This window comes from Coregonus clupeaformis, unplaced genomic scaffold (genome assembly GCF_020615455.1).
Source record: "Coregonus clupeaformis isolate EN_2021a unplaced genomic scaffold, ASM2061545v1 scaf0378, whole genome shotgun sequence".
Lineage (NCBI taxonomy): Eukaryota > Metazoa > Chordata > Actinopteri > Salmoniformes > Salmonidae > Coregonus > Coregonus clupeaformis.
Genome location: NW_025533833.1, coordinates 342,721 through 367,500, shown reverse-complemented (window position 1 = coordinate 367,500; position 24,780 = coordinate 342,721). Strand labels below are relative to the sequence as shown.

The following is a 24,780-nucleotide window of genomic DNA, read 5'->3' as shown; positions in this document are numbered from 1 at the left end:
GTGTTTTAAACTCTTACCCAGTATAGCCTGGATGTCAGGAGAGGGTTGGGTTATAAACTCTTACCCAGTATAGCCTGGATGTCAGGAGAGGGTTGGGTTATAAACTCTTACCCAGTATAGCCTGGATGTCAGGAGAGGGTTGGGTTATAAACCTTGACCCAGTATAGCCTGGATGTCAGAAGAGGGTTGGGTTATAAACTCTTACCCGGTATAGCCTGGATGTCAGGAGAGGGTTGGGTTATAAACTCTTACCCAGTATAGCCTGGATGTCAGGAGAGGGTTGGGTTTTAAACTCTTACCCAGTATAGCCTGGATGTCAGGAGAGGGTTGGGTTATAAACTCTTACCCAGTATAGCCTGGATGTCAGGAGAGGGTTGTGTTATAAACTCTTACCCAGTATAGCCTGGATGTCAGGAGAGGGTTGGGTTATAACATTTTACCCAGTATAGCCTGGATGTCAGGAGAGGGTTGGGTTTTAAACTCTTACCCAGTATAGCCTGGATGTCAGGAGAGGGTTGGGTTATAAACTCTTACCCAGTATAGCCTGGATGTCAGGAGAGGGTTGTGTTATAAACTCTTACCCAGTATAGCCTGGATGTCAGGAGAGGGTTGGGTTATAACATTTTACCCAGTATAGCCTGGATGTCAGGAGAGGGTTGGGTTTTAAACTCTTACCCAGTATAGCCTGGATGTCAGGAGAGGGTTGGGTTATAAACTCTTACCCAGTATAGCCTGGATGTCAGGAGAGGGTTGTGTTATAAACTCTTACCCAGTATAGCCTGGATGTCAGGAGAGGGTTGGGTTATAACATTTTACCCAGTATAGCCTGGATGTCAGAAGAGGGTTGGGTTATAAACTCTTACCCGGTATAGCCTGGATGTCAGGAGAGGGTTGGGTTATAAACTCTTACCCGGTATAGCCTGGATGTCAGGAGAGGGTTGGGTTATAACATTTTACCCAGTATAGCCTGGATGTCAGGAGAGGGTTGGGTTATAAACCCTTACCCAGTATAGCCTGGATGTCAGGAGAGGGTTGGGTTATAAACTCTTACCCGGTATAGCCTGGATGTCAGGAGAGGGTTGTGTTTTAAACTCTTACCCAGTATAGCCTGGATGTCAGGAGAGGGTTGGGTTATAAACTCTTACCCAGTATAGCCTGGATGTCAGGAGAGGGTTGGGCGTCGGAACACCTGCAGCACCTCAGGACGATGACCCCTCCTAGTACACAGTCCTCACTGGCAAGGAACGGGGAGCCTGGAGGAGACAGGATGGGGGAGAATGTTTTTAGTCTATATAGCAAATATAACATTTGGTTTGGTAACAATTTATAACTACATAAGGGCTTCATAATACATTTATACCATTATGGACACACACTGCTTATGAGTGGGTGATGAACATGTTATGAAGGTTACCCATCTTTATATGAAGAATTAAACTGAGAAGTGAGTTATCTATCAGCAATTAAACTGAGCAGAGCGTTATCTAATATCTATCAGGAATTAAACTGATAATTGAGTTATCTAATATCTATCATGAATTAAACTGAGCAGAACGTTATCTAATATCCATCAGGAATTAAACTGAGCAGAGCGTTATCTAATATCTATCAGGAATTAAACTGAGAATTGAGTTATCTAATATCTATCAGGAATTAAACTGAGCAGAGCGTTATCTAATATCTATCAGGAATTAAACTGAGCAGAGCGTTATCTAATATCTATCAGGAATTAAACTGAGCAGAGCGTTATCTAATATCTATCAGGAATTAAACTGAGCAGAGCGTTATCTAATATCTATCAGGAATTAAACTGAGCAGAGCGTTATCTAATATCTATCAGGAATTAAACTGAGAATTGAGTTATCTAATATCTATCAGGAATTAAACTGAGCAGAGCGTTATCTAATATCTATCAGGAATTAAACTGAGCAGAGCGTTATCTAATATCTATCAGGAATTAAACTGAGCAGAGCGTTATCTAATATCTATCAGGAATTAAACTGAGCAGAGCGTTATCTAATATCTATCAGGAATTAAACTGAGCAGAGCGTTATCTAATATCTATCAGGAATTAAACTGAGCAGAGCGTTATCTAATATCTATCAGGAATTAAACTGAGAAGTGAGTTATCTAATATCTATCAGGAATTAAACTGAGCAGAGCGTTATCTAATATCTATCAGGAATTAAACTGAGCAGAGCGTTATCTAATATCTATCAGGAATTAAACTGAGCAGAGCGTTATCTAATATCTATCAGGAATTAAACTGAGAATTGAGTTATCTAATATCTATCAGGAATTAAACTGAGCAGAGCGTTATCTAATATCTATCAGGAATTAAACTGAGAATTGAGTTATCTAATATCTATCAGGAATTAAACTGAGCAGAGCGTTATCTAATATCTATCAGGAATTAAACTGAGCAGAGCGTTATCTAATATCTATCAGGAATTAAACTGAGCAGAGCGTTATCTAATATCTATCAGGAATTAAACTGAGCAGAGCGTTATCTAATATCTATCAGGAATTAAACTGAGCAGAGCGTTATCTAATATCTATCAGGAATTAAACTGAGCAGAGCGTTATCTAATATCTATCAGGAATTAAACTGAGAAGTGAGTTATCTAATATCTATCAGGAATTAAACTGAGCAGAGCGTTATCTAATATCTATCAGGAATTAAACTGAGCAGAGCGTTATCTAATATCTATCAGGAATTAAACTGAGCAGAGCGTTATCTAATATCTATCAGGAATTAAACTGAGCAGAACGTTATCTAATATCCATCAGGAATTAAACTGAGCAGAACGTTATCTAATATCTATCAGGAATTAAACTGAGAAGTGAGTTATCTAATATCTATCAGGAATTAAACTGAGCAGAGCGTTATCTAATATCTATCAGGAATTAAACTGAGAAGTGAGTTATCTAATATCTATCATGAATTAAACTGAGAAGTGAGTTATCTAATATCTATCATGAATTAAACTGAGCAGAGCGTTATCTAATATCTATCAGGAATTAAACTGAGCAGAAAGTTATCTAATATCTATCAGGAATTAAATTGTCTGAATCCCCCATACCATTCCTCTACCCTGTCTGGGCCAAACTAAACAACTGCTAGCAATTATTCTGTGTGTGATAGGGCTGTCCCCAACAACAACAAAATATTGGTAGACCGAGAGTCGTCCTGTTCTTTCGACCAAAGCGATTGGTCAAAATGTTTCCACGTATTTGTCCATATATAGACAGACGCACCCTGTGTGTTTGAATAAAAATCTACTACATATGCACTGAGCTTGTCTGACGTTTTAAGCACGCGGTTTGATTAAATAATTAAGAAACACAAATGACTCAAGAAAGAGCCCGATCGTCACGCTGTGTTAAAAAAAAAAGACTGCCGCACGTTGTCTCTCTCTCCTCCCTACTGCAGCGAAAAGGCACCACATCACAGCAAGTGATTACTGCGCTGTCTGTGCTGAAGCTGCAACATCATTTCAGCCATTTAGTTTCTTACTTGCTTCCGAATGAAAGGTTCTGTTACCGAAATCCCTAATTTGTTTAGGAAAAACATTCCATATTCCCCTCAACCTTTGCTCTCTTTACGTGAAACGTAAGCATCGCGTGCACGTGACCAATAGGGCCTGGTCTATCATAATCACATCAATACACTGGTTATAACAAAACTTCGAACGCGGTAACACGTGACAGAAAAATGGATGCGGAGGGACGGGAAAATAGAAACTCGAAACGGGCGAATGTTTACCGGTTGCTCAGGAGGGAAAGGGGGAAGTCAGATCCGTGGAAGACATTTGACTTAGTTGTGGAAACTACTAGAGATCAAGTAAAAGGAGGGTATAGGAGTAAGCTTTGCGTGAATATTATGTTGTAAAGAAATATCATAATTTTTTCTGACCATTTGGAAATAGTGTAAACAAAAAATAAATAAGTGTTTCTATTCTAACGAGAGAAAAAAATAATTATATATATAAAGCCTTTATTACAGCAGATTAAAAACAGTTGCATGCATTCATGAATTACAGTTTATTTATTGTTTAGGCTAATTATTGAAAAGCTCCCTTTGTTATTTAATTTTAAAACTAAAATGCTTGATTGCATTTGAAAGCATGAATGTCTCGTATGCTGTGTGATGGCACGAACAAATGAATGATTGATACAGTAGCCTATACAGCTGCAGATTTTTTTTTTTAAAGAGACCACTGCAAAATTATCAGTTTCTCTGGTTTTACTATTTATAGGTATGCGTTTTGGGTAAAAATAACATTTTTGTTATATTCTATAAACTACTGACAACATTTCTCCCAAATTCCAAATAAATATAGTGTAATTTAGAGCATTTATTTGCAGAAAATGACAACTGGTCAAAATAACAAAAAAGATGCAATGTTGTCAGTCCTCGAATAATGCAAAGAAAATAAGTTCATGTTCATTTTTAAACAACACAATAGTAATGTTTTAACTTAGGAAGAGTTCAGAAATCAATATTTGGTGGAATAACCCTGAATTTCAATCACAGCTTTCATGCGTCTTGGCATGCTCTCCACCAGTCTTTCACATTGATGTTGGGTGACTTTATGCCACTCCTGGCACAAAAATTCAAGCAGCTCGGCTTTGTTTGATGGCTTGTGACCATCCATCTTCCTCTTGATCACATTCCAGAAATGTTCAATGGGGTTCAGGTCTGGAGATTGGGCTGGCCATGACAGGGTATTGATCTGGTGGTCCTCCATCCACACCTTGATTGACCTGGCTGTGTGGCATGGCGCATTGTCCTGCTGGAAAAACCAATCCTCAGAGTTGGGGAACAATGTCAGAGCAAAAAGAAGCACGTTTTCTTCCAGGACAACCTTGTACGAGGCTTGATACATGCATCCTTCACAAAGACAAATCTGCCCGATTCCAGCCTTGCTGAAGCACCCCCAGATCATCACTGATCCTCCACCAAATTTCACAGTGGGTGCGAGACACTGTGGCTTGTAGGCCTCCGTCTAACCATTAGACGAACAGGTGTTGGGCAAAGCTGAAAATTGGACTCACTTTCTCCAGTCCTCTACGGTCCAATCCTTATGGTCTTTTGCAAACATCAGCCTGGCTCTTCTTTGCTTCTCATTGATGAAGGGCTTTTTTCTAGCTTTGCAAGACTTCAGCCCTGCCCCTAGGAGCCTGTTTCGAACCGTCCTCGCCATGCACTTCACCCCAGCTGCCGTTTGCCATTCTTTTTGTAGGTCACTTGATGTCATCCTACGGTTGTTGAGTGACATTCGAATGAGTTGGCGGTCATCCCGGTCAGTAGAGAGTCGTTTTCGCCCTCTGCCGGTCTGTAGCTTTGTTGTCCCCAATGTCTGCTGCTTGACCTTGTTCTTATGAACCGCAGCCTTTAAAATTTTAAGGATGGAAGCAACCTGACGCTCACTGTATCCCTCTGCCAGTAAAGCCAGAATTGAACCCTTCTTTTCATCACTCAAAACGTTCCTTTTCAACTCTTTTGGCATGGTCAATAGTAATTATTTGATTAATATTACTTTTGAGGTACTATTAGCACTGTTTTTGCCATCCAGCTGGTCCTATTGCAAGAGGATAGTGATGACCACAGCAGTGGTTTTTATACTTTTCCTCGTTAAATAAGATATGGTTCATGTGATCACCTAATCAGTACCTAATTCAGTAGAATGAGGTGTGCCTGTGTTGGAATTCAACAGACACTGGAATGGAATGGCTGTCATACACGTAGAGATGCTGATTTAAGAAAACTTTGCAGTGGACTCTTAATTTCTTCCACAGCTGTATATTGAAATATACCATAGGCCTAAGTAAGTTACGGTATTAAGACTAAACAGGACGCGCTCCTAGGCCTACAGCTCGATGGCGGTTATACAGGGCTGCTGCTATACAAAGCCTACTAATGATAACGACATGACTTATTAATGTAATGACGATCATATGAATAATATTAATCATAACAATAACAAGGAGATCTAGATAAAAGGAGGGTATAGGTAAAGCCATTATTACAGCGTAGCATAGATTAAAAACAGAATTTGTCATTTGGTGCTCACGGAATCAGTAGGCTATTAAACAAACACTCAAACAGGAAACAGGAAGCAGGATCTGTCTTATTTCTGTAGATATACTGTATATGGATGGTTTATTAAGCCAGGCACATTTAACAGTTAGGCTATTGATTATAGACCTAATTAAGTTTCCTCTCTCCTCAATTTTCTTAGACAATTAGGGCTGTTTCCTCGTCTCTCCTGTGGCCACATTGTTCTCAATCCCAATACGCTGGTTAACTTTGCTATTTTGTTAGTCCCCACAAGGTCAAATGCTATTTTTAAGGGGTTTAGGGTTAAGGTTAGAATTAGTGTTAGGGTTAGAATTAGCTTAAGGGTTAGGAGCTAGGGTTAGGTTTTGGGCTTAAGGTTAGGTTTAGGGAAAAAAATGATTTTGAACGGGACTAAATTGTGTCCCCCCACAAGGTAAGTTATACAAGACTGTGTGTGTCTGTTCTTCACATTGTGGATGCATACACCACCTCACCGGGAAGATGACTTCATTCACAAAATAACATCCGGCTTAACTACAGGTAAAGTAAAAGAACCAGATATTTTGTGATGCAGAATAACTGTAATTGGTGGATTACATCCTTTCCAGGGAAGGAGAATGAGAAAACAACACAACTAGAAGCCGGTGATTCTGAAGGAGTCACGTCCAAGGAAATAACGACTTCTCACATGAGCGGAATCAAGGAGGAATACTTTGGATAACAGACATGGAATTAGGACAACTATAGTAATAATATGCCATTTAGCAGACGCTTTTATCCAAAGCGACTTACAGTCATGTGTGCATACATTTGTACGTATGGGTGGTCCTGGGGATCGAACCCACTACCCTGGCGTTACAAGCGCCATGCTCTACCAATTGAGCTACAGAGGACCACATTATAAGTGAAATAATCTGTCTGTACACAATTGTTGGAAAAATTACCTGTGTCATGCACAAAGTAGATGTCCTAACCGACTTGCCAAAACTATAGTTTGTTAACAAGACATTTGTGGAGTGGTTGAAAAACGAGTTTTAATGACTCCAACCTAAGTGTATGTAAACATCCGACTTCAACTGTATGTCTTTAACATCAATTACATGACATTATCATTGATTTGAACATTTCATTTGATTTTAAAAAAGCATTTAACGCTAAGCTTTTAAGTTGCATGTTAGGAAAGGGAAAGGTGGGATACCTAGTCAGTTGTACAACTGAATGCATTCAACTGAAATGTGTCTTCCGCATTTAACCCAACCCCTCTGAATCAGAGAGGAGCCTTAATCCACATCATCGGCGCCCGGGGCAACAGTGGGTTAACTGTCTTGCTCAGGAGCAGAACGACAGATTTTTACCTTGTCAGCTCGGGGATTGGATCCAGCAACCTTTCGGTTACTGGCCCAACGCTCCTACCTGCCAGGCTACCACGTTACGGCCAGGCTACCACGTTACGGCCAGGCTACCACGTTACGGCCAGGCTACCACGTTACGGCCAGGCTACGGCCAGGCTACCACGTTACGGCCAGAATACCACGTTACGGCCAGGCTACCACGTTACGGCCAGGCTACCACGTTACGGCCAGGCTACCACGTTACGGCCAGGCTACCACGTTACGGCCAGGCTACCACGTTACGGCCAGGCTACCACGTTACCTACTCAATAAAGAGATTGAGAAACAGAAAGAAAGAGAGTCGTTCTAGAGATTCTATTTAGAGAGCTTGACTTACATGGGTCGTGTAAGCTTGAGGGTTCTCTGGCCACATCAAAGACTGGACTCATCCTCTCTCCTCACTTAGGAAGAGTGTGTGTCTGTGTGTGTGTGTGTGTGTGTGTGTGTGTGTGTGTCTGTGTGTGTGTGTGTGTGTCTGGGTTTATGGAGCTGTGTCAGGTTTAATGAGAGACTTCAGAGACAACAACAGGACAGTTAGCTCCAAGATGACTAGATCGTCTCTCTTCCAACTGTCTTACCGTGCGTCCCAAATCACACCCTATTCTATATATAGGGCACTATGGGCCCAGGTCGAAAGTAGTACACTATATAGGCATTAGGGTGCCAATTGGGACGCAACCTTAGTGATGTCCGTCTCGGAACGATCGGACGGCGACAGACTTCTAAAGGAGGCCAGAACAAGACCAAAACCACCTAAATGATTCCACACTTTCTCGCCCCCTGTTCAACCCTAACGGTCACTTCCTCTCATAGACCCAGAAAGACAGAGAGAAACAGAGAGAGCACAACAAAGTTAACAAGGCTCATTCAACACTGACCACTTCTGAAAAATACAGAAAATAGCCCAACACCATCTTCAAATTAGCTGTCAACAAAATATTGATGTGGCCTGAAAATAACTGCAGCTGTCTGTCAAATATGAATCTATGGGCCGTTAGCAGGGCCTGATTGGAACAGATGTAAGTCATATATTAATCCAGAAAGCTTGGATCTCTTTTGTTGCCAATGTTTCCAGCTAATTTCAGTTTTTCGCTTCAGTTTTGTCATTACCTCCTCCATGCCAAACTGAGACGTGTCTCTCTGATGCTTGGCTGAAACTGACAGTGTGTGGTGTGTGTGTGTGTGTACGTGCTCATTCGTGTGTGTGTGAGTGTGAGAGTGTGTGTGTGAGTGTTACTTACTGATGAACTTGTTCTGCATAGCCTCCAGCAGTGCCTGGTGGGCATCTTCACACTGCATGGCAGAAGAACACTCCCGTGCCAGCATGGTCCGGATTAGATGCTCCCCACAACCTAAACACACACACACAGACACAGACACAGACACAGACACAGACACACAGAGACACAGACACACAGAGACACAGACACAGACACAGACACACAGACACAGACACAGACACACAGACACACAGACACAGACACAGACACACAGACACACAGACACACACACACACACACACACACACACACACACACACACACACACGGGAAGACAGGAGGTGAGATGCTTATGAATGTATGAGTTATGAACACCATAAATAAACTGTTATTGACATAGGGTTTCTGTTTATGGCTATAGAATGTCACTGGTACTGACGTCTCAGAACAAGGCCCCAAAGACAAGAAAGGGTGGGATGTTTTGGAAACAAACAAACAAAATGCACATCAACACATCTCAACACAAACAACATGACCAAAAGTATGTGGACACCTGCTCGTCGAACATCTCATTCCAAAGTCATGGGCATTAATTTGGAGTTGGTCCCCCCCTTTGCTGCTATAACAGCCTCCACTCTTCTGGGAAGGCTTTCCACTAGATGTAGGAACATTGCTAAGGGGACTTGCTTCCATTCAGCACCAAGAGCATTAGTGAGGTCGGGCACTGATGTTGGGCGATTAGGCCTGGCTCGCAGTCGGCGTTCTGATTGATCCCAAAGGCGTTCGATGGGGTTGAGGTCAGGGCTCTGTGCAGACCAGTCAAGTTCTTCCACACCGATCTCGACAAACCATTTCTGTATGGACCTCGCTTTGTGCACAGGGGCATTGTCATGCTGAAACAGGAAAGGGCCGTCCCCAAACTGTTGCCACAAAGTTGAAAGCACAGAATCATACAGAATAAGAGTAATTGTCTGCTGTAGCGTTAAGATTTCCCTTCACTGTAACTAAGGGGCCCGAACCATGAAAAACAGCCCTAGACCATTATTCCCCCTCCACCAAACTTTACAGTTGGCACTATGCATTCGGGCAGGTCAAGTTCTCCTGGCGTCCGCCAAACCCAGATTCATCCGTCGGACTGCCAGATGGTGAAGCGTGATTCATCCCTCCAGAGAACGCGTTTCCACTACTCCAGAGTCCAATGGCGGTGAGCTTTACACCACTCCAGCCAACGCTTGGTATTGTGCATGGTGATCTTAGGCTTGTTTGCTGCTGCTCGGCCATGGAAACCCATTTCATGAAGCTCCCGACAAACAGTTCTTGTGCTGACATTGCTTCCAGGCAGTTTGGAACTGTAGTGAGTGTTGCAACCGAGGACAGAAAATTTTTACGCGCTTCAGCACTCAGCGGTCCCGTTCTGTGAGCTTGTGTGGCCTACCACTTCGGGGCTGAGCCGTTGTTGCTCCTAGACGTTTCCACTTCACAATAACAGCACTTACAGTTGAACGGGGCAGCTCTAGCAGGGCAAAAAGGTTGACAAACTGACTTGTTGGAAAGGTTGCGTCCTATGACAGTGACACGTTGAAAGTCACTGAGCTCTTCAGTAAGGCCATGCTACTGCCAGTGTTTGTCTATGGAGATTGCATGGATGTGTGCTCTATTTTATACACCTGTCAGAAACGGGAGTGGCTGAAATAGCAGAATCCACTAATTTGAAGGGGTGTCAACATACTTTTAGCCAGGTAGTATATATAAACACACCTCAACACAAACACACAACATATAAACACACAACATAACACATCTCAACATATCAACACATATCAAAATATAAACACATCTCAACATACACTGAGCAACAAAACATTAAGAACACCTTCCTAATATTGAGTTGCTTCCCCTCTTTTGTCCTCAGAACAGCCTCAATTTGTCGGGCCGTGGACTCTACAAGATGTCAAAAGCGTTCGACAAGGATTGCTGGACCATGTTGACTCCAATGCTTCCCACAGTTGTGTGAAGTTGGCTGGATGTCCTTTGGGTGGTGGACCATTCTTGATACACACGGGAAAGAGTTGAGTGTCTAAAACCCAGCAGCGTTGCAGTTCTTGACACAAACCGGTGCGCCTGGCATACCCCGTTCAAAGGCACTTCAATCTTTTGTCTTGCCCATTCACCCTCTGAATGGCACATATACACAATCCATGTCTCAGTTGTCTCAAGGCTTAAAAATCCTTCTTTAACCTGTCTCCTCCCCTTCATCTACACTGATTGAAGTGGATTTAACAAGTGAAATCAATAAAGGATCATAGCTTTCACCTGGATTCACCTGGTCAGTCTACGTCATGGAAAGAGCATGTTAATGTTTTGCAAACTCAGTGCATAAACACACAACACATCTCAATATATCAACACATCCACACTGACAATATATCAACACATCCACACAGGTAATATATCAACACATCCACACTGACAATATATCAACACATCCACACAGGAAATATATTACCACATCCACACAGGCAATATATCAACACATCCACACTGGCAATATATCAACACATCCACACTGGCAATATATCAACACATCCACACAGGCAATATATCAACACATCCACACAGGCAATATATCAACACATCCACACTGGCAATATATCAACACATCCACACAGGAAATATATCAACACATCCACACAGGCAATATATCAACACATCCACACTGACAATATATCAACACATCCACACTGACAATATATCAACACATCCACACAGGCAATATATCAACACATCCACACAGGCAATATATCAACACATCCACACTGACAATATATCAACACATCCACACAGGCAATATATCAACACATCCACACAGGCAATATATCAACACATCCACACAGGCAATATATCAACACATCCACACTGACAATATATCAACACATCCACACAGGCAATATATCAACACATCCACACTGACAATATATCAACACATCCACACTGGCAATATATCAACACATCCACACAGGCAATATATCAACACATCCACACAGGCAATATATCAACACATCCACACAGGCAATATATCAACACATCCACACAGGCAATATATCAACACATCCACACAGGCAATATATCAACACATTTTCATGTACACATCTGAAATCAGGCAACTGACGGGACTTTTGATACGTGTTACCACGGTGACCATGTTATTTTTGGGAAGCATATTTGATTCAGAGTTCGGACATATACAGTTTGTATGTGGAAACTACTTCTAAGACGCATACATTCAGTTGTTCTGAACTCACTTCATTGTGGCGTAAGAGGCAGGCTTGGGCTACCCGGTGCTGGCACAGATCAAATACACAGCTGGAATGCCGATTAAGCCGTTTCCTAATAATACAAAAGATTGCTAAAAAAAAAACTAAAAACAGGTGTTTTAAATCGGCTTACTTCGATTTTAAACCTTCACGCCGATTGAGATAAGCAGAGTAAGGCGTTTCCATTCCTATTGCATAATCTGCCTACTACATACTAAATAATCAGTTTAATATCGAATTATTAGTGTGCATGTAACCGTACTCTTTGACACTCCATTAAGACAACAAAAAACTAGACTATGGTACCTCCTCCAATGAGATGTGCTCTGTTCATTCACTCTCTACATGCACAGAGGATGCTGACCAATCACAAGCGGGCTCTCACTTTCTTCATGGCATGCACAGAGGATGCTGACCAATCACAAGCGGGCTCTCACTTCCTTCATGGCATGCACAGAGGATGCTGACCAATCACAAGTGTCCCCGCTTAGAGCACGCAGTTATTTTGGTATTTTGGTATTTTATTAAGATCCCCATTAGCTGTTGAGAAAGCGGCAGCTATTCTTCCTGGGGTCTACAACAAAACATGAAACATGACATAATACAGAACATTAATAATAGACAAGGACAGCTCAAGGACAGAACTACATCAATGTAAAAACGTCAAACATAAATCACACATCACGTCACGCCTACATATCAATGCATACACACAAACTATCTAGGTCAAATAGGGGAGAGGCGTTGCACCGTGAGGTGTTGCTTTATCTGTTTTTTTAAACCAGGTTTGCTGTTCATTTGAGCAATATGAGATGGAAGGGAGTTCCATGCAATAATGTCTCTATATAATACTGTACACTTTCTTGAATTTGGGGACTGTGAAAAGACCCCTGGTGGCATGTCTGGTGGGGTAAGTGTGTGTGTCAGAGCTCAAATCAAATCAAATTTTATTTGTCACATGGCCGAATACAACATGTACAGACCTTACAGTGAAATGCTGACTTACAAGCCCTTAAACAACAATGCAGTTTTAAGAAAAATAAGTGTTAAGAAAGTATTTATTAAAATAAACTGAAGTAAAAAACTAAAGAAAGAAAAAATACAAATAACTAATAATTAAAGAGCAGCAGTAAAATAACAATAGTGAGGCTATATACAGGGGGGTACCGGTACAGAGTCAATGTGCGGGGGCACCGGTTAGTCGAGGTAATTGAGATAATACAGTCGTGGTCAAAAGTTTTGAGAATGACACAAGTATTGGTCTTCACAAAGTTCACTGCTTCAGTGTTATGAGATATTTTTGTCAGATGTTACTATGGTATACTGAAGTATAATTACAAGCATTCCATAAGTGTCAAAGGCTTTTATTGACAATTACATTAAGTTTATGCAAAGACTCAATATTTGCAGTGTTGACCCTTCTTTTTCAAGACCTCTGCAATCCACCCTGGCATACTGTCAATTAACTTATGGGCCACATCCTGACTGATGGCAGCCCATTCTTGCATAATCAATGCTTGGAGTTTGTCAGAATTTGTGGGTTTTTGTTTGTCCACCCGCCTCTTGAGGATCGACCACAAGTTCTCAATGGGATTAAGGTCTGGGGAGTTTCCTGGCCATGGACCCAAAATGTCGATGTTTTGTTCCCCGAGCCACTTAGTTATCACTTTTGTCTTATGGCAAGGTGCTCCATCATGCTGGAAAAGGCATTGGTCGTCACCAAACTGTTCTTGGATGGTTGGGAGAATTTGCTCTCGGAGAATGTGTTGGTACCATTCTGTGTTCTTAGGCAAAATTGTGAGTGAGCCCACTCCCTTGGCTGAGAAGCACCCCACACATTAATGGTCTCAGGATGCTTTACTGTTGGCATGACACAGGACTGATGGTAGCGCTCACCATGTCTTCTCCGGACAAGGTGTTTTCCGGATACCCCAAACAATCGGAAAGGGGATTCATCAGAGAAAATGACTTTACCCCAGTCCTCAGCAGTCCAATCATTGTACGTTTTGCAGAATATCAGTCTGTCCCTGATGTTTTTCCTGGAGAGAAGTGGCTTCTTTGCTGCCCTTCTTGACACCAGGCCATCCTCCAAAAGTCTTCACCTAACTGTGCGTGCAGATGCACTCACACCTGCCTGCTGCCATTCCTGAGCAAGCTCTGCACTGGTGGTGCCCCGATCCCGCAGCTGAATCAACTTTAGGAGACGGTCCTGGTGCTTGCTGGACTTTCTTGGGCGCCCTGAGCTGTATTCAATGAATAGCATTCTCACGTAGGTGTTCCTTTTGTCCAGGTGGGAAAGGGAAGTGTGGAGTGCAATAGAGATTGCGTCATCTGTGGATCTGTTGGGGCGGTATGCAAATTGGGGTGGATCTAGGGTTTCAGGGATAATGGTGTTGATGTGAGCCATCACCAGCCTTTCAAAGCACTTCATGGCTACAGACGTCAGTGCTACGGGTCGGTAGTCATTTAGGCAGGTTACTTTAGTGTTTTTGGGCACAGGGACTATGGTGGTTTGCTTGAAACATGTTGGTATTACAGACTCGGTCAGGGGCAGGTTGAAAATGTCAGTGAAGACATTTGCCAGTTGGTCAGCTCATGCTCTGAGTACATGTCCTGGTAATCCGTCTGGCCCTGCAGCCTTGTGAATGTTGACCTGTTTAAAGGTCGTACTCACATCGGCTACGGAGAGCGTGATCACACAGTCATCCGGAACAGCTGGTGCTCTCATGCATACTTCAGTGTTGCTTGCCTCGAAGCATGCATAGAAGTAATTTAGCTCATCTGGTAGGCTCGTGTCACTTGGCAGCTTGCGGCTGTGCTTCCCTTTGTAGTCTGTAATAGTTTGCAAGCCCTGCCACATCCGACGAGCGTCAGAGCCGGTGTAGTACGATTCAATCTTAGACCTGTACTGACGCTTTCCCTGTTTGATGGTCCGTCGGAGGGCATAGCGGGATTTCTAATAAGCATCCGGGTTAGAGTCCCGCTCCTTGAAAGCGGCAGCTCAACCCTTTAGCTCAGTGCAGATGTTGCCTGTAATCTATGGCTTCTGGTTGGGGTATGTACGTACGGTTACTGTGGGGACGACGTCCTCGATGCACTTATTGACGAAGCCAGCGACTGATGTGGTGTACCCCTCAATGCCATCGGAAGAATCCCGGAACATGTTCCAGTCTGTGCTAGCAAAACAGTCCTGTAGCTTAGCATCTGCGTCATCTGACCACTTCCGTATTGAGCGAGTCACTGGTACTTCCTGCTTTAGTTTTTGCTTGTAAGCCGGAATCAGGAGGATAGAGTTATGGTCAGATTTGCCAAATGGAGGGCGAGGGAGAGCTTTGTACAGGTCTCTGTGTGTGGAGTAAAGGTGGTCTAGAGTTATTTTGTCCTCTGGTTGCACATGTAACATGCTGGTAGAAATTAGGTAAAACGGATTTAAGTTTCCCTGCATTAAAGTCCCCGGCCACTAGGAGCGCCACCTCTGGATGAGCATTTTCTTGTTTACTTATGGCCTTATACAGCTCGTTGAGTGCGGTCTTAGTGCCAGCATCGGTTTGTGGTGGTAAATAGACAGCTACGAAAAATATAGATAAACTCTCTTGGTAGATAGTGTGATCTTACAGCTCATCATGAGATACTCTACCTCAGGCGAGCAAAACCTCGAGACTTCCTTAATATTAGATTTCGTGCACCAGCTGTTGTTTACAAATATACACAGACCGCCACCCCTTGTCTTACCGGAGGCGGCTGTTCTATCCTGCCGATGCAGCGTATAGCCCGCTAGCTGTATGTTATCCATGTCGTCGTTCAGCCACGACTCGGTGAAACACGATATTACAGTTTTTAATGTCCCGTTGGTAGGATAACCGTAATCTAGGATTGACTTGATCGGAGCTCATCCAGTTTATTATCCAATGATTTCACTTTGGCTAATAGTACGGAGGGTAGAGGCGTCCCCTATATCTCTGTCTCTTCTTCATGCGAATGATGGGGATTTGGGCCTTGTCGGGTGTCTGAAGTAAATCCTTTGCGTCCAACTCGTTAAAGAAAAAAACGTTTATCCAGTACGAGGTGAGTAATCGCTGTTCTGATATCCAGAAGCTCTTTTCGGTCATAAGAGACGGTGGCAGAAACATTACGTACAAAATAAGTTCCAAATAACAAAATGGCAGCTATCTCCTCCGGCGCCATTATTGATCTGCTGGTGGCATGTCTGGTAGGGGTGAGTGGTGTGTCAGAGCTGTGTGTAAGTTGACGATGCAAACAATTTGGAATTCAACACATTCATATTTCTTATAAAAAGAAGAAGTGATGAGGTCAGTCTCTCCTCAACTCTTAACCAAGTGAGACTGGCATGCATAGTATTAGACGGTATGCATAGTATTAGACGGTATGCATAGTATTAGACGGTATGCATAGTATTAGACGGCATGCATAGTATTAGACGGTATGCATAGTATTAGACGGTATGCATAGTATTAGAAGGCATGCATAGTATTAGACAGCTTGCATAGTATTACATGGTATGCATAGTATTAGACGGCATGCATAGTATTAGACGGTATGCATAGTATTAGACGGTATGCATAGTATTAGACGGTATGCATAGTATTAGACGGCATGCATAGTATTAGACAGTATGCATAGTATTAGACGGTATGCATAGTATTAGACGGCATGCATAGTATTAGACAGTATGCATAGTATTAGACGGCATGCATAGTATTAGACGGTATGCATAGTATTAGACGGCATGCATAGTATTAGACGGCATGCATAGTATTAGACGGTATGCATAGTATTAGACGGTATGCATAGTATTAGACGGCATGCATAGTATTAGACAGTATGCATAGTATTAGATGGTATGCATAGTATTAGACGGTATGCATAGTATTAGACGGCATGCATAGTATTAGACGTTATGCATAGTATTAGACAGCATGCATAGTATTAGACGGCATGCATAGTATTAGACGGCATGCACAGTATTAGACGGTATGCATAGTATTAGACGGCATGCATAGTATTCACCTCAAGAGTATCAGAACATGAGTGCTGCTAGTGCTAGTGCTAACAAGAACGACCATTTGGTGCCAAAGAAGGATATTCAGTGGTATGGCAGTATTTCAGCTACAGGCAATTCATAAATCGCTATTCAAATATCTGGTCAAAAAAACACCAATAGATATGTTGTTAAAATCGTGCAGCCCTAATGCCAGTACAACAACATGATGTCTCACGGCGTCAGATGACTGCTGAAATACATGATAACTACATCATATCACAGTTAAAGCCTAAATGATACTTGATCTGATGTACCCTCCTCATCCATAGTGAGTTACTGTCAGGACTCTGAGGAATGTAAAGGTGTAGGGCAACAGCAGATAACGTAAGGCTTCACTGTTCAATGCTCCTTGGGTCTATAACCTTAAAACATGTGGCAGAGTTCAGATCTAAACAAAAGCAATCTGTTGAACAGAAAACTAGCTATGTAACAAGCAAGGAGTCATAAAACACAACACACAGGAGGTCGACACTGATGTCTCACCTTTCACCTCCCAACTAAACAGATGTCTCACCTTTCACCTCCCAACTCCAGTCTAAACAGATGTCTCACCTTTCACCTCCCAACTCCAGTCTAAACAGATGTCTCACCTTTCACCTCCCAACTAAACAGGTGTCTCACCTTTCACCTCCCAACTCCAGTCTAAACAGATGTCTCACCTTTCACCTCCCAACTCCAGTCTAAACAGATGTCTCACCTTTCACCTCCCAACTCCAGACTAAACAGGTGTCTCACCTTTCACCTCCCAACTCCAGTCTAAACAGATGTCTCACCTTTCACCTCCCAACTAAACAGATGTCTCACCTTTCACCTCCCAACTCCAGTCTAAACAGATGTCTCACCTTTCACCTCCCAACTCCAGTCTAAACAGATGTCTCACCTTTCACCTCCCAACTCCAGTCTAAACAGATGTCTCACCTTTCACCTCCCAACTCCAGTCTAAACAGATGTCTCACCTTTCACCTCCCAACTAAACAGATGTCTCACCTTTCACCTCCCAACTAAACAGATGTCTCACCTTTCACCTCCCAACTCCAGTCTAAACAGATGTCTCACCTTTCACCTCCCAACTCCAGTTTAAACAGATGTCTCACCTTTCACCTCCCAACTCCAGTCTAAACAGATGTCTCACCTTTCACCTCCCAACTCCAGTCTAAACAGATGTCTCACCTTTCACCTCCCAACTAAACAGATGTCTCACCTTTCACCTCCCAACTCCAGTCTAAACAGGTGTCTCACCTTTTACCTCCCAACTAAACAGATGTCTCACCTTTCACCTCCCAACTAAACAGATGTCTCACCTTTCACCTCCCAACTAAACAGATGTCTCACCTTTCACCTCCCAACTAAACAGATGTCTCACCTTTCACCTCCCAACTAAACAGATGTCTCACCTTTCACCTCCCAACTCCAGTCTAAACAGATGTCTCACCTTTCACCTCCCAACTCCAGTCTAAACAGATGTCTCACCTTTCACCTCCCAACTAAACAGATGTCTCACCTTTCACCTCCCAACTAAACAGATGTCTCACCTTTCACCTCCCAACTCCAGTCTAAACAGGTGTCTCACCTTTCACCTCCCAACTCCAGTCTAAACAGATGTCTCACCTTTCACCTCCCAACTCCAGACTAAACAGGTGTCTCACCTTTCACCTCCCAACTCCAGTCTAAACAGATGTCTCACCTTTCACCTCCCAACTAAACAGATGTCTCACCTTTCACCTCCCAACTCCAGTCTAAACAGGTGTCTCACCTTTCACCTCCCAACTCCAGTCTAAACAGGTGTCTCACCTTTCACCTCCCAACTAAACAGGTGTCTCACCTTTCACCTCCCAACTCCAGTCTAAACAGATGTCTCACCTTTCACCTCCCAACTCCAGTCTAAACAGATGTCTCACCTTTCACCTCCCAACTCCAGTCTAAACAGATGTCTCACCTTTCACCTCCCAACTCCAGTCTAAACAGATGTCTCACCTTTCACCTCCCAACTAAACAGATGTCTCACCTTTCACCTCCCAACTAAACAGATGTCTCACCTTTCACCTCCCAACTCCAGTCTAAACAGGTGTCTCACCTTTCACCTCCCAACTCCAGTCTAAACAGATGTCTCACCTTTCACCTCCCAACTCCAGACTAAACAGGTGTCTCACCTTTCACCTCCCAACTCCAGTCTAAACAGATGTCTCACCTTTCACCTCCCAACTAAACAGATGTCTCACCTTTCACCTCCCAACTCCAGTCTAAACAGGTGTCTCACCTTTCACCTCCCAACTCCAGTCTAAACAGGTGTCTCACCTTTCACCTCCCAACTAAACAGGTGTCTCACCTTTCCCTCCCAACTCCAGTCTAAACAGATGTCTCACCTTTCACCTCCCAACTCCAGTCTAAACAGATGTCTCACCTTTCACCTCCCAACTCCAGTCTAAACAGATGTCTCACCTTTCACCTCCCAACTCCAGTCTAAACAGATGTCTCACCTTTCACCTCCCAACTAAACAGATGTCTCACCTTTCACCTCCCAACTAAACAGATGTCTCACCTTTCACCTCCCAACTAAACAGGTGTCTCACCTTTCACCTCCCAACTCCAGTCTAAACAGATGTCTCACCTTTCACCTCCCAACTCCAGACTAAACAGGTGTCTCACCTTTCACCTCCCAACTCCAGTCTAAACAGATGTCTCACCTTTCACCTCCCAACTCCAGTCTAAACAGGTGTCTCACCTTTCACCTCCCAACTCCAGTCTAAACAGGTGTCTCACCTTTCACCTCCCAACTAAACAGGTGTCTCACCTTTCACCTCCCAACTCCAGTCTAAACAGATGTCTCACCTTTCACCTCCCAACTCCAGTCTAAACAGATGTCTCACCTTTCACCTCCCAACTCCAGTCTAAACAGGTGTCTCACCTTTCACCTCCCAACTCCAGTCTAAACAGATGTCTCACCTTTCACCTCCCAACTAAACAGATGTCTCACCTTTCACCTCCCAACTCCAGACTAAACAGGTGTCTCACCTTTAACCTCCCAACTCCATTTTTAAAAACATTTTAGTCATTTAGCAGATGCTCTTATCCAGAGCAACTTACAGTAGTGAGTGCATACATTTTTGACCTTTTTCATACTGGTCCCCCGTTGGGAATCAAACCCACAACCCTGGCATTGCAAGAGCCATGCTCTACCAACTGAGCCACACTGGAGGACTAAACAGGCGTATGGATGGATGTCACCAATACATTAATAAGGTTAACAATTGAGGAATCTGTACATTTAAACCTGTTGTGTGAAGCTTATATAAAAAGAGAATACTGTAAATGTAGGAAGGTTGAAGTACACTACACACAAGCTGCTTTCAAAATGTGAGCCAAGACAGCCAGCCAGGGAAAGAGCCATGTAAAACCAAGACAGCCTGCCAGGGAAAGAGCCATGTAAAACCAAGACAGCCTGCCAGGGAAAGAGCCATGTAAAACCAAGACAGCCTGCCAGGGAAAGAGCCATGTAAAACACAGACAGCCTGCCAGGGAAAGAGCCATGTAAAACCAAGACAGCCAGCCAGGGAAAGAGCCATGTAAAACCAAGACAGCCTGCCAGGGAAAGAGCCATGTAAAACAAAGACAGCCTGCCAGGGAAAGAGCCATGTAAAACCAAGACAGCCTGCCAGGGAAAGAGCCATGTAAAACCAAGACAGCCTGCCAGGGAAAGAGCCATGTAAAACCAAGACAGCCTGCCAGGGAAAGAGCCATGTAAAACCAAGACAGCCTGCCAGGGAAAGAGCCATGTAAAACCAAGACAGCCTGCCAGGGAAAGAGCCATGTAAAACCAAGACAGCCTGCCAGGGAAAGAGCCATGTAAAACCAAGACAGCCTGCCAGGGAAAGAGCCATGTAAAACCAAGACAGCCTGCCAGGGAAAGAGCCATGTAAAACCAAGACAGCCTGCCAGGGAAAGAGCCATGTAAAACCAAGACAGCCTGCCAGGGAAAGAGCCATGTAAAACCAAGACAGCCTGCCAGGGAAAGAGCCATGTAAAACCAAGACAGCCTGCCAGGGAAAGAGCCATGTAAAACCAAGACAGCCTGCCAGGGAAAGAGCCATGTAAAACCAAGACAGCCTGCCAGGGAAAGAGCCATGTAAAACCAAGACAGCCTGCCAGGGAAAGAGCCATGTAAAACCAAGACAGCCTGCCAGGGAAAGAGCCATGTAAAACAAAGACAGCCTGCCAGGGAAAGAGCCATGTAAAACCAAGACAGCCTGCCAGGGAAAGAGCCATGTAAAACCAAGACAGCCTGCCAGGGAAAGAGCCATGTAAAACAAAGACAGCCTGCCAGGGAGAGCCATGTAAAACCAAGACAGCCTGCCAGGGAAAGAAAACCCCATGAAAGCGAAAAACAAAAGGGTTCTGGCAGCAGCTCAAGAGAAAGCCCATTAAGACAATAGAAAACAGCCTGAAGGTTAGTGGTGAGAGACTAGTGCTTTTTGAGGTTGGTCCGGTTTCGGTTCCATTATGGAAAAATTATCACTGTTTTCGATTTCGATTATGTGGGCTGAATGCTTTAACAACACAGAATTAAACAACTAATTAAAGTCCCATGATGGTAGTGACTGTCCATTACTGCTTATCACTTATTAACCATCATTTATTCACATTACTTTACTTTAATAAAACATTCCAGTTGTTGTGTATATTCCATTAGTTTTATTGAATGACTTTATTCTTTCATTCCAAGTCATCATCTCATCTCTATAGAGCTGCTGCCTATGCTGTCTGACTAAATCACTATTTTAGTAGTTCTTCAAAGTAAATAAGGCAGACTTTAATGACTGCTGAATACCAACTATCAATCACTTAGATCATGCCTCCTGTAGCTCAGTTGGTAGAGCATGGCGCTTGCAACGCTAGGGTTGTGGGTTCGATTCCCACGGGGGGGTGAATGTATGCACTCACTAACCTGTAAGTCGCTCTGGATAAGAGCGTCTGCTAAATGACTAAAATGTAAAATGTATTTTCAGGTAGAGATACCTTGCTAAGCAACAGCTGCTCTCTACATCCCGTCACGATCAAGCATTTTTTTTTCTCTTCTGTAGCAGGCGGGAAACAAACAGAGACAAGTAGATGCGGATTGGATTATGGTCATTGTAGTTAATTACAACGTTTTATCAGCTAAACTATGTAGAATATTGACTTGTTGGAAACCACAACTCCCTACTAACATTGCACAATTCAGGCTTAATATGATTTATCTCTAGAGAGAAACTGTGCAATGTGCGCATTGAGCTTACAGCAAAACCTGAACGAAATGGAATTCAAATAATTGAACAACATCGGTCAACTAGTTGTTTAAAAAATGAAAAATAACCTACACTACTGAAGGGTTCTGGCAGCAGCCCAAGAGAAAGCCCATAAAGAATATAGAAAACAGACTTGTTGATTCAGTTAAACACAAACCCCAGGTCTCGTTAAATATCAGGTAACTAACAACAAAACCCTGTATGCAGGTCGGTTACCGAGGCAACCGGATGCCTGAAGTAAATTCAAAGTTCTCTTTTTTTGGCCCCGGTACCTTGCTCAAAAGGTCCCAGAGGAAATTGATATTATGACAGAGCAACCACATGGATGCACGCACACAATTATTTAACAAGAATACTATTACTGTGAGAGGAGAGGCGCAAAGCCTGGAGTATAAAGAGAGAGAGAGAGAGAGAGAGAGAGAGAGAGAGAGAGAGAGAGAGAGAGAGAGAGAGAGAGAGAGAGAGAGAGAGAGAGAGAGAGAGAGAGAGAGAGAGAGTGAGAGAGAGCGAGAGAGAGAGAGAAGGGGAGAGAGAGAGAGAGAGAGAGAGAGAGAGAGAGGGAGAGAGAGAAGGGGAGCGAGAGAGAGAGAAGGAGAGAGAGAGAGAGAAGGGGAGAGAGAGAGAGAGAGAGAGAGAAGGGGAGAGAGAGAGAGAGAGAGAGAGAGAGAGGGGAGGCGACTTGCAAGGAGGAGAATAAATGGAGGACTAAACTCTCTCTTTCTCGGTGTCAGAACTCAAATTATTGTTTTTGCTGTTTCTTTTGGAGGGAATGCCTTTCAAGTTTTGGGGGAAATTTAAAACAGGTGTTGTTCCGGTTCAACACATTTATGCCGTGTTCCAAATGGCACCCTATTCCCTACGTAGTGCACTACTTTAGACCAGAGCCTTGTGATGCCCAGATCTATAAAATGAAAAGGGGTGCCATTTAGAACACACCCTTATGCTCCCCATCCATCCCCATGAGGAAAGAGTTTTCCAATGTGGACGGAGATGAAAGGAACAGCCAACCGAAAGGAAGATGGCGGAGGAGGTGACAACGTATAGACGGCACACAACGGTCAGTCGTTAAGACAGACGATCGCAAAACATTAGACTATGGCTTTTATTTATTACCGAGGCACGACTATACGCATGGAAGGAGGATGGACAGTCTGTCCATCACTCAGAAAGACCCGTGGGGTCTTGTTAGGGTCATAATGATAGTCCCAAAAAACATTTAAATACGGCATTTCGCTAACGAGGGATGCATATAGGCATAAACGAGGCAGAATGAAGTGATTTATTTCAGTTTGTCCTTCAGTCAGGAAGAAACGGAGCTCGGTGGAGTCTGTTCTGGTCAGTGCAGCAGACCATGCAGTAGAGTAGCGTGCAGAGAGGAAGCTTGATCTAGATTGTATATAACACAGGTCAGGACCACATTATCTACAGTACATCCCTATGACACTAGCCAAAGGGTACATTAGCTAGCTACAACCCCATGCTGCTGGTCCAGTGACGTGTGTAGTGATGTAGCACACTTTTTACTTTTCAATGGTGAATCTCACTGGATCTCACTTCTGTAACTGGGAGGTGATATGGCTATACTCCTAAGAGGCCTAACATATCAGGACCAGGTTGGTTTAGTCTAGTTGAATCCCTGTGGTTCATGTCCTGGGCTGCAAGTGTCTCTGACCACCTCCCTCTAGGCCAGGGTTCCTGGAGGGCCGAAACACCTCTGTTTTTCATCCCCTCCTTCTAATCAGGGGCTAATTCAGACCTGGGACACCAGGTGAGTGCAATTAACTACTAGGTAGAAATAAATAGAATTGAATAACCCTGGTCTAGTTGAATCCCTGTGGTTCATGTCCCTGGGCTGCAAGTGTCAAGAATAGGGTTTGCGAAATTCCAGGAACATTCAATAAATTCCCTGGTTTTACAGAAATCCTAGTTGGAGGATTCAGGATTTCCTACTGATTCCGGGAAAACCGGAGAATTTATTGAAAGTTCCCCAGAATTTTGCAACCCAAGTCAGGAGACATAGTCTAAAAGTAGCTGTCCTGTCCCCACCATAGACCAGTCTGTGTGTCACGTCTCTCTCCTTCTCAGATTACAGCATCAGGAAACGTATTAACAGATTACAGCATCAGGAAACGTTTTAACAGATTACAGCATCAGGAAACGTATTAACGGATTACAGCATCAGGAAACGTATTAACAGATTACAGCATCAGGAAACGTATTAACGGATTACAGCATCGGGAAACGTATTAACAGATTACAGCATCAGGAAACGTATTAACAGATTACAGCATCAGGAAACGTATTAACAGATTACAGCATCAGGAAACGTATTAACAGATTACAGCATCAGGAAACGTATTAACAGATTACAGCATCAGGAAACGTATTAACAGATTACAGCATCAGGAAACGTATTAACAGATTACAGCATCAGGAAACGTATTAAC

At 43.3% G+C, this 24,780-nt stretch overlaps 1 protein-coding gene and 1 long non-coding RNA gene across 9 annotated transcripts in view; both read right to left on the bottom strand.

Moving 5' to 3' along the window:
• tasp1 (taspase, threonine aspartase, 1) overlaps nucleotides 1-24,780 on the bottom strand; it is a 104,635-nt gene that overhangs the window by 11,591 nt on the left and 68,264 nt on the right. For all 3 annotated transcript variants that reach the window (XM_045215161.1, XM_045215160.1, XM_045215162.1), the window contains exons 11-12: nucleotides 8,697-8,807; nucleotides 1,146-1,253 (exon numbers count right to left, since the gene is read on the bottom strand). In XM_045215161.1, coding sequence (XP_045071096.1) covers nucleotides 1,146-1,253; nucleotides 8,697-8,807 — 219 coding nt within the window. The remainder of the gene's footprint in view (nucleotides 1-1,145; nucleotides 1,254-8,696; nucleotides 8,808-24,780) is intronic.
• On the bottom strand, nucleotides 17,321-20,109 carry LOC123484632. 6 transcript variants are annotated; one of them, XR_006658607.1, is made up of 4 exons: nucleotides 19,460-20,109; nucleotides 18,384-19,063; nucleotides 17,832-18,221; nucleotides 17,321-17,755 (listed from the first exon to the last, which is right to left on the bottom strand). It is a non-coding gene; the product is annotated as an uncharacterized LOC123484632 (long non-coding RNA). The 6 variants fall into 6 exon arrangements; XR_006658604.1 differs by having other exon boundaries at nucleotides 17,321-18,221; nucleotides 18,384-18,590; nucleotides 18,743-19,063; XR_006658608.1 differs by having other exon boundaries at nucleotides 17,321-18,221; nucleotides 19,460-19,659; nucleotides 19,698-20,109.